The sequence below is a fragment of the Puma concolor genome, chromosome B4, assembly GCF_028749965.1.
Source record: "Puma concolor isolate L17-30 chromosome B4, mPumCon1.1.hap2, whole genome shotgun sequence".
In the NCBI taxonomy this organism is placed as follows: Eukaryota; Metazoa; Chordata; class Mammalia; order Carnivora; family Felidae; genus Puma; species Puma concolor.
The window spans coordinates 138,727,922-138,741,125 of NC_141673.1; the positions used below are offsets into that span (position 1 = coordinate 138,727,922).

A 13,204-nucleotide genomic window follows, 5' to 3' on the forward strand; every position below is an offset into this window, starting at 1 on the left:
ACTTCAGTGTTTCCTATAGTCCTTTGATTGGCTTTACCATTCTGTTGGTTCATTCATTAATATGTTAATTAAATCGTTGACCTGTCTTCTCTCTTTAAAGTAAACAGAAAAAAAAAAAAAAAAGAAAAAAAGCAGCTGGAGCACCTAGCACAGCCAACAGAAAACACAGACTACAGTGAAAGGAAGAGGCAGTGTTTCCCCACAAACCTTTTGTCTGTCAGAAAGTGACGAAGCGGACGGCTATGAGACCCCCATGGTATCAGCCTCTGTGCACAAAGGAGCGGACGGAAGGCGACTGGGCTTCTCCGACGGCCCTGAGAACAGGGGAGCCACTCTCTGGCACCCAGTAGTCTAACCTGAGAAGGGTCCCGGGATCAAACTCTCAGGCTGAGGGCAGGGACCCTCCCAAGCAATAAGGTTAGCAGTCTGGGCCATTTAAACTCTGGCAGCACTCTGAGAACTGCGAGGAGGAGGGTCCAAGCAGTGAATAGGGCAATAGAGGCAAAGACCAGAAAAAGCTCAGACAGAAAAAGGAGGGAGCAGAAAAGAAAGGTCTCAGAAAGCATGAGGCTCTCCTGTGACAAACCACTGGGTGGCTCAGTCGGTTACGCGTCTTGTATTTCAGCTCAGGCCATGATCTCTCAGTTCCGGAGTTTGAGCTCCGCATCCCCATCGGGCTCTGTACTGGCAACACGGGGCCTGCTTGGGATTCTGTCTCTCTGCCCCTCCCCTGTTCGTGCTCTCTCTCAAAAATAAAGTTTAGGGGCGCTTGGGTGGCTCAGGGGGTTAAGCGTCCGACTTCGGCTCAGGTCACAATCTCAAGGTTCGTGGGTTCGAGCCCCGCGTCGGGCTCTGTGCTGACAGCTCAGAGCCTGAAGCCTCCTTCGGATCTGTGTCTCCCTCTCTCTCTGCCCTTCCCTTGCACTGTCTCTCTCTCTCTCTCCAAAATAAATAAACCTTAAAATAATTTTTTTTAAATAAACTAAAAAAACCCCCCAAACCAAAACCACCTCCTGAAGACACCAGAAGAGGGAGCTCTGGAGCGATGAAGCCGAACAAGGGCTGCCAGGGCCCACTCCTCCTCCCCAGACCACAGGAGAACTTAACAAAGTTACTTTGTTAACTTTGTACTTAACAAAAGAGCAACAGAAAATCATAAATCCCCTTTAAAGCTATTATAAGGCAGAAAATGTGAAGTAGAATAATTTGTCTATAGCATAAAATCAAAAAGGAGATTATAGAAGCTATGAAAGAACATCAAACTCAAAAATTAGGTGGGTAGAGAACGGAAGATGTGAAATGAGGGGAGAGAACTAAAAAAAAAAAAAAAAAAAAAAGAAAAATTATTTCAGAACAAAAAAAAATCAGTCTACTGCATTAAGAGAAAAAGACAAAAAGGGAGACAAGTTTAAAAATAAAAAAGAGGGGCGCCTGGGTGGCGCAGTCGGTTAAGCGTCCAACTTCAGCCAGGTCACGATCTCGCGGTCCGTGAGTTCGAGCCCCGCGTCAGGCTCGCGTCAGGCTCTGGGCTGATGGCTCAGAGCCTGGAGCCTGTTTCTGATTCTGTGTCTCCCTCTCTCTCTGCCCCTCCCCCGTTCATGCTCTGTCTCTCTCTGTCCCAAAAATAAATAAACGTTGAAAAAAAAAATTAAAAAAAAAAAATAAAAAAGATATATAAAGAGATAAATATTTTGAGACGAAGTAGTAAATATAAAAGATTTTTAAAATCCATGCTAAGTATAAAGGGCAGGGAGGGAAGACAAAACAGTGGAATAGAAAAAAAATGACAAAAATGGTAAGAAAAGATGTTCCTAAAATAAAAGAGGACTCAAAAGTATATATTTAGTGAAACTTTTCAACAGTGGCACTTTATGCAGAAAACAATGGAGTGAAATATTTGCTTGTCCAAGGAAGAAAACGTGAGTCATGGATTTCAATCCATCCGAACTAGCCTTCAAGTACAACGACTGCAAACAAACCGACACGGACATTCAGTAACTCCTGTTCCCATTAATGAGCCCTCTGCATTTACTCACCTCTAGAGCAGGGGTCAGCAAACTCTGTAGAAAGCCAAAGAGCAAATATTTCAGTCTTGGTAGGTCAGATGGTCTCTGTCACTGCCACTCAACCTCTGCCACTGCAGTGTTTTAAAAAGTAGCCATTAACAACATATGTGAATCACTGAGCAGGTCGGATACAGTTTGTGGACCAGAGTTTGCTGACCCCTCTGCTAGGGAATGAGCTTCAGACAATCCACAACCTAGGAAGGCACGGACACAAGGTGCTGAGCACTCGTGCAGATTTACTGCAGAGCTAAAATCTAAGTAATGGTTATCAGGGTACACGGCACAGTTTGTGATGCCTATGTGCTCTGTTCTTCTAGATACGGTAAAAGTATTTTTAAGAAATGGAGGATGGTGAATGTACTTGGAAAGTAAAGTAAGCACTCAATATTTTAAATGTACCAATGTAGAATAAAGAGATATTACTTAATTTTATTAACAGGCGAGAAGGAGAGGAGGGAGAAGAGGTGTTAGTTGATTAAAATATGCTCATAGGAATAAACCAATTTACAAGAGCTAAAAAGGGGAAACTGAAGGCAAAAATAACCAAGAGAACGAAAACATGAACCTTGCTATATAAAGACATATCACAGCAAAAACACACAAGCAAAACAAACAAGGAAATAAAAAAGAACACATGATGAAAGACAGCGTGCTGTTTCGCCAGAAAAGCGAAATATACGGAACATATATGCAATTGCTTATATTTTTAAAAAGTGAAAGAATAAACCATAATATTTGAAAAAGAAAAAAAGGATTTTGTATGAAAGAAAGATGTAGGGTAGAAGATCCAGGAATAGAAACAAGAATCTTGTGGAGCTGACTTTGAAATTCCATACAATTTTATTACATGATTAAGAAGAAAAATTAAGTTAAAAAAACTTTTTTTTTTTTATTTTATTTGTGACAGAGAGACAGAGTGCGAACAGGGGAGGGGCAGGAGAGAGAGAGAGAGAGAGAGAGAGAGAGAGAGAGAGAGAGAGAGAATATGAATCTGAAGTAGGCTCCGGGCTCCGAGCTGTCAGCGCAGAGCCCGATGTGGGGCTTGAACTCACGGACTGCGAGATCATGACCTGAGCCGAAGTCGGATGCCCAACTGACTGAGCTACCCAGGCACCCCGAAGAAAAATTAAATTTAAGAAGTAGTTCTTAAAAATTGAAAATAAAAAGGAACAAGTAGGTTTCTGGCATAATTACACATAGAAAAGTCTCAGTTCAACAATTTAAAAACACAGTAATTTGTATATACTTACTATACTTTTTAAGTAAAAATCAAAAAATCTGAAAAATAAAATATAAAATGTTTTCAGTAATTGTCTCATTTATGTAATGCAGTAGTGATTTGCAGTAATGTAGACTACTTTGAACTGTGAGTAAACCAAGTGAGTAATTAATGTCAGTGTCCCTAAGACTGAGATTTTTGGTGTGGCTGAGAGCTCTAGATAGTAATATTGATGCAAATTAGTAAAAATACTTTAGCCTTGAATTTGAAATATCAGTATAAACTCATAATTTATTTCTTTATCTGAAAAAATGACTTATGTTTCCTATCTCCGTGCATTAAAAAGGCACAGAAACAAGAATGAATAAAGCAGCAAGGAGTGTTCAGAATGCCCTGGTTTAAGCCTCTACCATTTCCTAAGGAAACCAGGGTTTTTAGAAATGACCACTGACACCGGGTATGGAGCAGAAACAACAACAACGACAACAACAACAAGGGGCACCTGGGTGGCTCAGTTGGTTAAGCAAGTATCCAACTTCAGCTCTGGTCATGATCTCGTGGTTTATGAGTTCAGCCCCACGTGGGGCTTGGTGCTGACAGCTAGGACCCTGGAGCCTGCTTCAGATTCTGTGTCTCGTTCTCTCTCTGCCCCTCCCCTGCTCACACTCTGTCTCTCTCTCTCTCTCAAAAATAAATAAACATTAAGAAACAACAACAGCAAAATGTACAAGTGGGCCTGGAATAGCTTGTCATCCTGGGAGAAAAGGAGGCTAGGCTTAAGTGTCTAGATATGAGGTGAGGGTCATGTCAAAAGGATACAGGAAATCAATACACTGCATCCCTTAAATTTACATTATGCTGTATGTCAATTATATCTTAAAACTGGGGGAAAAGGGGACATAGAAGCCATCCTGAAGCAGCATCCAGTGGCCAAAGATGGGATAATTTAAGCACTGTAAGAGTAGTAGCTGAAATAGATCAAAGCACAACAAATGTACAAATATCCATAAGTTCATAGTCACATAAAAAAATCATTAATTACGTTTAGAGAATTTTAATGAATAAAACTCATTTCTTTTGAAAACTGGTAAAGGAATCAAGCACTTACCCTCCTTTAGTGTAGGTAAGTACCTCACAGTAACCAAATGGTTGCTGAGGGGAACTTTCTTTTTATGGAAGTGTTCCCATTAATAAAGATGACTGATCAAGGCATGATATCCACTTAGCAACCTTCAATGAATAAATAAATCTAGGCAATGATAATTAACTCATTTTGATAATAGCACAAAATGATTATTATATACCTCTCGAGGGAAGTATGCAGCTCAAGTCAATCTCGATCTATCCGTTTAACAAAAATAAAGGAAAGAGAGGGACAAAAGAAATACCATGGAGCTATGAAAAGCTCTACACATCACTTCCTTTTCGACAACAAAAAACTGCAAGAAAGCAAAAAGCTAGAGAGAGAACCTACATATTAAACCCACAGAACCTATCAAGAGACATATAATCACAACGTATAGACTTTACTATGAATTTCAACTCCAGACAAAATGAAATCCAAAACAGAAAAAGGTGTCAGATAAATCAAGGCAGTGTGAGCACCAAATCTGATGATACAGAGAAAATGATACAACCTAAAGGATTTGCTTCAAAATAATCCAGGAGCGAGTAGCCGAGTAGACAGAGAAATGACTGTCATTTGATCATATGATGGTAACTGCTGAAGTTGGGGTAAACAAAAGGAGGATCATGTTTAAGTAGATTTGACCATGGATTTTACTGCAGCAAACTATGAAATACTGTCCTATTTCTGTACGTGGTCTGATTTGAAGCCTACCGAAAAAGGGTTGCCATTTCATCCTTTTTTTTTCTCTTTGAATACAAGATTTTTAAATGTAACTGAAACTGTTTTGCAAAAAGTCTAACACTTAAAACACACAATTCTTCCATAAAGACATTACGTATGTTCGTGCCTATGTATGCGCGCGCACACACACACACACACACACACACACACACACACACACACAGGCCTTGCTGGATCTGGTAAAATGTTGATGGGCAGACCTATGAAACACCTTGTCTTTAAAAACAAGTAGCAGCTGCCATCATTAAACATGATGCCAAACATTTAAAAAATCTCACTTAAAAAAGGTTCTTAAAACTGAGATGATTCTGTAAAATTTGGCAACCGACAAAAATGGACTAAGTAATTCCGGGGATACCAGGTTTGGGGACTTAACTACAGTTTTACAGAAAGGGATACACAATTATTTTCAAGTGTGCCCTGGAGGTTAGTTTGTGATAGGTCACACATTGGAAATGCGCAGCCACGTCTGACCTGCAGACGAGCTGTTGGGCTTGCACAGTCTAACACCTAAAGACCCGGAGATTTCACGTAACAATCCGGATTCGACCATCCTACAAGCAGCACCGGGAGAGCACAGGAGCAGGTGTTGCTTCCAGAAGGGCACACTCCTCTTTTTCACCACAGTCCCTACCTTCCCTGTAGGGTAGGTAGGGCCAGGCCCCTTTACGCAGGTGAGTGGGAGATCACTGGCTGAAGCCCCACAATGTTCTGAGGGAAGCTTTCACCTCATTTTTAACAAAGAAGTGGACACAAAAAAGACAGTATCTGTAAAAGCCAGTATTATTCGGTTTTGCGCTTTTTTTTTTTTTTTTTGCACTTAAAAATTTTTAAAACGTTAGCATTTGTTATTCTTACAGCACAAGAAGAAACACTATCTGCATATTTTTAAATACTTTAAAATTTTTTTAAAGTGTTTTTAAATTTTTAGTTCTTTCAGGGCAGTAAGGCTTACCTTCAGATCAAGGCTGTTAAGGCTTATGACATCATCATCTTTCTCTCTCCGCTTTCTTTTCTGTATGAAAAAAAGATTTCATTCTTATACAGAAGGAATGCATGTTACTTCATTAAACAGACTCCATAAAACCGGAAAAATCACGTTAAAAAAGTGAAGCTGTACTCATAAGGAAATTATTTCTATGAGGGATGCCAAATCACCTCTAGCATATATACTGTTTAAATAGCCCCCTTGACTGCATCATCTCATGCTGCGAATTTCCATTCCATTAAAAACCCTTAGGTAAAGTTTTTTCAGAACAGAACTCTTATGTAAGTCGAGGGCTGTCTGTACTTGTTAGAGAAAAAGTAAAATATGTTTTAAACACAAAGGCACCAATTTTTTAAAAAAAGGAACACATATTATTTATCCTATAGAGGGAGGAGAGTCTTCACTAGGAAAAAAAAATACCCTTTTCTCATGGCCCAAAGTAATGAAGACTTGTTGCCTGAAGCAGGCTTTATAAGCTAAGACCAACACGCTCCTACTTATTAGTCGTTGTCCTCACTCGGCCTGCTGGTGCCTGTAGCGGCGAAACTGTGCACAATCTTTAATTTCTGTCTTCTCTCACTATTGAACAATGCCTCAGTAGCACATCACCCACCCACACCTCAAAATAACTTTTCAGATCACCAGTGAGTGACACAGCCTAGCTCTTGGAATTCTCAAAACTGACCGGCCAGGGCTCCCTTCCAGGACCTGGCTCCACCCCAAGGAGAAACTGGGGGGAACGGCATCAAAATCGAGCAGGATAGGGACAACAGGGCAAAGGAAAGATGAAGTCCAGATGGAGGTGGGGAAAACTGATGGCGCCTGGAAATCTCAGAAGGCACCACAAAAACAAGAAGAAAGGGAGCTCTGTGAGGTCAGAAAAGTTATCTGAACCAAGCCTCTTTGTAAAGTTTTCAGAAAAACTAAATCCACATTAAAATGAACAGAAAATTCTCTGAGTCAAATCCTACACAAAGTAACTCCAAGAAAAAAGGGCAAGAATAACATCCCTACGGGGAATGAAAACACCTCAGAAGGAAATGCTCAAAAAAGCAGAGCAAAACTATGACATACTATTCCAAATTTAGCTAAAAGACATTAGAAAATGGAAGACATGAGAGAACAATATATACAAATCAGGATTGGGAAACACTAAAAAAATGAAGGGACAAGAAATCTTTATTGATCCTAAGGTCATATCCAGAAGATCTGGAAAAACTGTGAATATGATCCTAATTTTGAAAAGCAAACTAAGCAAAAATCCTGCATGTGTGTATCTTATATGTGAGGCTGTGTGTGTTTGTAAATAATTGTATGAGCAAAAAAAATTTTTTAAAAAGGGGGCTCCTGGGTGGCTCAGCTGCTTGAGCGTCCAACTCTCGATTTCGGCTCAGGTCATGATCTCACAGTTGGTGGGTTCGAGCCCCACATCGGGTTCTATGCTGACAGTGTGGAGCCTGCTTGAAATTCTTTCTCTCTCTCTGCCCCTCCCTCTATCTCTCAAAATAAATAAGTAAACTTTAAAACAAAAATAATTGTATCAGCGACACAAAGGGACTGATAAGGTATCGCTGACTCGGCTTAGACTGGAGGTGCTGGGGTGGAAGGACTGACGGGAGAGGAAGGACAGGAGCAGGAAACTGCCAGGCAAAAAGAAGTGTACCGAGGGAAAACTCTCATTCATACCTGACTGTACTTATGCATTTATATAAGACCATATGCACGTATTAGCATACGTACAAAGAAATTTAACAGATTTTAAAACATTCTACTGTGTTTTCTTTCAAATATTCTGAAGTTGAGCTTTTCACATGGATATATTCCATCCACCTGGAATTGTGGGTAGCAGGTATGAAGTGGCACAGCTAGCTGCCTCTCCCCCACGACCACGTGCCGTAAGCACGGCTCCTCGGTCAGCCCTCACCTGCACGCCACGTCCCGGGCTCTCTTTCTCACCGCAGGTCTACCCACTACACCCGCACCCACGTCACGTGCCCGCAGTTACCGTACCTGTGGAGGAAGTCTTAACAGCCCACACGAAGGAAGACATTCCCCGACTTTCACATGCTGTTCTGGGCCTTCTACTTTTCTTCCTGAATTGTAGAACGAGAGTTCTAACACTCGAGTGGGTTTTCTATCAGAACTGCACTGAATTTATAAATATGAGGTGTCCTGACATTTTAGTCTTATTGAGTCTCTCCTTGCTTGACTATCTCTCCATTTAATTTGGTGTCTATGTTCTTTATTAATGCTTTCCAATTTTTCCCATAAAAATCTCACAGATCTTTTCATAGATTTATTCGATTTTAAAAACTGCTTTTGTTTCAATAGGATCATCTTTATAAATTACATTTAATTGAATATTGCAAGTGTATATACCTTCCGTTGAATTCTTTTTATAAATTGTATAGCCAGTAATCTTGCTTGAACTCTTATTAGTTCTAACAGCTGCGATTAATATTCTCTTGGATATTCTGTGTAGACGGTCATAGTGTCCCTAAGTAAAGACAACCTACTGTCTCTCTTGGATATTCTATGTAAACAGTCATCTTGTCTCTAAGTAATGACATCCTTGTGTCTCCTCCTTTCTAATGGGAACAGCACTTGTTCTCCTGTCTTACTGTGATTTTTGCAAAATCAAGTGTGGAGATATTTCTCTACTAAAGTTTTTCTGTTTGAGTTTAGACTTGTCATCTCGTAAGGGAAAGAAACCAAGATGAAAAAAGTTTCAGGGACGATATAGAATTTTATTAAAGTCAGGAAACTCTTGCTATGAATGCTTTACTGACCAACAATACACGTAATTTGTATAAGAGTACAGAAATCTTAAAAGAAGTCCCCAACAGAAATATAAATTAAATACAAAAGAACAGAATACAAATGAATATGTATTGCCGAACCCAACAGCACACGATCAAGTAAAGCTTTGCAAACTAGAAACAGAATGATTTTTGCTATTTCCCCCAAATAAGGAATCGTAAAAATCATGCTCTATTTGTACATGTTATTTATAGAATTATAAGGTAATGAATTTTTAATTATAAAAAATCAATTTTCTGGTGTGAGTTTGCACAGTTAGATGCCTCTGTAAATCTCATTCTAAAAATAATGAAACAGTCCCTCTATACTAGGATGATTAATAACAGAAAATAATTCATTCATCATATATACTATCTGCAATCATTTTTATACTTTTCAACCAAGAAAAAAAGCTGTAAGACTATGTACATAAAAACAACTTCATGTTTCATAATATATTCTCTTAATTTTCACACTCGTAGGACTAAGAGGAAGGACTGCATAAGGCTAAAAATAAATAGATCTGGTACTTTTCAAGATATATTTTGTGTTTAATTGAAATAAATTTTTACCTTGTTAGCAGAAAAGAATTACATCAGGCCACCAAAGATGTAACTCTGTAACAGTTACATTTACATACAAAGATGTAACAAAGATGTAACAGTAACTCTAGACCTCAAGATACTCAGATAAGTACAGACAAGTGAACGGTACACCAGACTGAAAGACAACCTAAGAATTAATCCTATCAGTGTCTTAAAATAAAAAACCTAGTTTGCTACTCACCAAAGTGAAGTCCCAATGGGGGCCAGGTGTTAAAAATGTGAAGGAGCTACCTCTCCGAAGGGAATGTCTGTAAAAAGGAAATTCAAGCAATAAATAAATTGAGAGTAACTTCAGTAACATAAAGCAGTAGACACATAAAAAGCTACCTTTTTCATAGGTTCAAAATTGTTTAAAGCAGCTTTATTAATCAGTCAATTGTAAAAATAAAAATGAGGGAATGCAAAAAAAAATCGGGGTGTAAGTTCTGGTCACTTTTAGAATCTTTATAAAAGTGAAAGGGACTTGGTAAAATTAATAGACAAATTAAAAATAATTCACCAAACCAAGCAGGGTTATTTTAGAAACATATACATGATTCAGTAGTAAGTAATCTACTTATACAGCATATTAAACTAATAGGATAAATGAGAAGCAATAAATGATGCAAAAATTGTCTAATAAAATTCAACATGCACACCTAATATCTTAAGAACAAGAATAAAAGGATGCTCAACATAATAAATAAAACCCAAATGCAATTAATTTGCATTTGTTTACATCTCTTCCATGTACTGATTTTTTTGAAAAATTATGGTTTAATTAACCAAAGGGGGGAAAAAAAGAACTCTGAATAACTACATCCAAGACAAAGATCTCAAGCAAGATTAAAATTTGACTAGGATTTTGTCTGTTACTATTAAGTGACAGATTTTTCTTCTGTGTTATTTTTCCATTCAATGTAAGGAATTAAGTAAGAAAATCCTTATAACAAAAGCTGTCTTCACCATTATAAAATATAAACCTCTATGTTTGTGAAACGTGTAGAAAATCACAAAACATACCTCGCACAGGAAATACAGCTTATAAACTATACTTACCATTAACCACTTCAGATGTAAATAAATATAAAATAGGTTTTCCCTCATATCGAAATAAATGAAAATTAAAGGAGAAAAGCAAAGAGTCTTTATTTAGAGCTTGCTAGAGGCGAGGGAGTCCCCCACCATCACTGACCCAAAGGCAGACCCAAAGGCAGGCAGGCAAGAGTGGGAAATCTTCACGGTGGAGAAAAGGGAAGGCTTCAGGTGTGCCCAGATGGGACGCTATGGGCCCGGAAGCTGAGGTGAGTGCGCTTCCTCTGCGATTGCCTGGGAATGCACATTGGGCTTGTTCTGATTGGTTCAAAGTTGGAAGGAGAAAAATTAGGGAATCTGACAGTTACTGATGAAGCCTGGCCACTGTGGGTTGACCGTTACAAAGTTATTGCTCAGCTTTCCGGATTCTAAGGCCATTCTCCATTTGTATATTCATTCCACTTCTCACCCTTGATCCTCACGGTCTTTGTTCACTCTAAGTTTCAGAAATACCACAGATGGCTACTACACCCACGAGAATTTGCAAGCTTAAATCAAATACGAGGGCTTTGGTAGTTTTCTAAGCTAAATATAAAGCAGAAGTTTGTTTGTATTTTGACAAGGAACACAAGGGAAAATGGCTACAGGGAGAAAGAGGATATCAAAAAGGCTTCACAGAAGAATCCACCCTTGAGTAATACTAAAGCTGAATCTGAGAAACAGCAATTAGCAAAGCACACAAGAGCTTTTTGGGGCTTTTTGGGCAAAGGGAACAGCACACGTTAAGGGGGAGTGAAACGAATCATATTCGAGAAACTGTAGGTACAATAGTTCCTTATGTTTGCATATCAAAAGAAATAAGGAAGGGCCTTCCCGGAACAACCCTTAAAGAGAATGGACTTGATCTTGAATACGTAAGGTGGCAGCTGTCAGCTATGGAATTCTAAGTACCAAGAAGGATGAACTGGAAGAACGCAAGACTGGTCAGAAAGACCAGTTAGGAGGAAGCTCCACTACTGCTTCCAACAGATGGTAAAGGGCTAACGCAATAGCAGCGAAGTTAGAAGCAGATTAGAAAGAGGGTTCAATGACGAAACCGGTAGACTGCTCCTCTTCCTCCCTATGCCGGTTCAGTTCAGTGTCTACCAAGGTTGCTGACATTGGGAAAATACAATTCCACTAATAATAATTAGAAACAGATGCTGAGATCTTAAGGCATTTAAAGCAAATATTTCCTAAAAAATTGTTTGTGAAAGATTAAAACACAGTAAGCCTTTTATTACTCTTAAAGCTGTTGTTTTTTTTTTTTTTTCTGACAGCCTCTTTAGAGGAGCTAGATAACTTAAGAACTAGTTTTCCTTGTCACTGCAGAAAAAGTAACAATGAAGACAATGGTATGATTCTTGATAAACCACTAGAAGAGGTACCGTATTTAGGTTAAACCAACTGACATCTGAAATAATTATAATCCATACGACTAAACAAGTCGTACAGGTTTATAAGGTTTTATAAGGTTTCATAGGGAAAAACGGGACCTTCATACCATATGTATCCATTGATCCCACTTTCTAAAAACACTGCTCTCGTTCTGTCAGATACTACGTGGTTCGTGAGATCATCAGTGGGGAACTGTGCTGAGAAGCAGCAATTAGGATTTCTCAGAAGATGATTTTTAATCGAATGCAAATATTCATTACAAAGTAGTAATCATGGTGGCACTTAGAATATTCAGTAAGTACTTCCTTAAGACAAGTGTTGAGGAGAGCACAAAACCAAAGTTACTCATTTCTCTAGAATCAACCAAACTGACCCCAGAATGAATTTGATGTTTGAAAGCTGGAAAGAAAAATAGCTCTTAGGAATTTTAAATAGGTCAACTGGAAAAATACTTCTTCCAATCATATGGCAAGATTCTTTCCAGTACAAGCTGTAATCAGTTTTACAGCAATGCTTTTTTTTCCCAAGTCAATAACAAGCACCTATTTGTTTTGAATACTCATGGAAAAAAAGAACCCAATAAACAAATTGTGCCCAGAAATCATGTAAGCCAGTGCCAACTTTTAAAAATCTTGGAAAGACATTCAGTCATCTTTCACAGGGGTCAGACTCCAAATGTAATAGCTATTTTAGATCCTTGTGGGAAAAAATGTTTGATTTCATGAAACAAAAAGGTTATAAGTGGCCTTTTCAGAAAATACTAAGTACAGTCCATTTGAAAAGGTACTAACAGCTGAAATGAGAACTCCATCTTCTTAGTGATTTGTGTCCGATCCCTTTTCTACACATCCAAACAATTACAATGCTTAAAACGTAAAATAAACATGAAGGAACAAGCTTGGTGTATTAAACCCTGTTTTCTATTAATCCCATTGGGATTATTCCTTGGCCTCTAACATCCGTACTTCCTTTCCTGCCTTTTGGTGTGGTTGTGAACAATGTAAATTATTTTTACACTGAACTAGTTTTGGTCTAAACAAAACATAACTACAATTATAAAGTTGATGTTCAAAAAGAGAAAAAGTTCGTTAATTCACTCTTAAACCAAATTATGTTTTCAAAGATTATGATTTGTGTCATTGCCCTCCTCTATCATGGCACGTAATTAAGAGCTAAGTTGAATTATAAGGAGTGGAAAGGTAGCTC

General features: G+C 38.5%; 1 protein-coding gene and 1 long non-coding RNA gene across 2 annotated transcripts in view; one reads left to right on the forward strand and one right to left on the reverse strand.

Annotated features, from left to right (window-relative positions):
• LOC147579554 (uncharacterized) overlaps positions 1–13,204 on the forward strand; it is a 386,247-nt gene that overhangs the window by 52,659 nt on the left and 320,384 nt on the right. The gene's annotated exons all lie outside the window — the stretch shown is intronic.
• NET1 (neuroepithelial cell transforming 1) overlaps positions 1–13,204 on the reverse strand; it is a 60,802-nt gene that overhangs the window by 32,506 nt on the left and 15,092 nt on the right. The window contains exons 2-3 of the mRNA XM_086715044.1: positions 9,729–9,795; positions 6,111–6,170 (exon numbers count right to left, since the gene is read on the reverse strand). Of these exons, the coding sequence (XP_086571170.1) occupies positions 6,111–6,170; positions 9,729–9,795 (127 nt within the window). The remainder of the gene's footprint in view (positions 1–6,110; positions 6,171–9,728; positions 9,796–13,204) is intronic.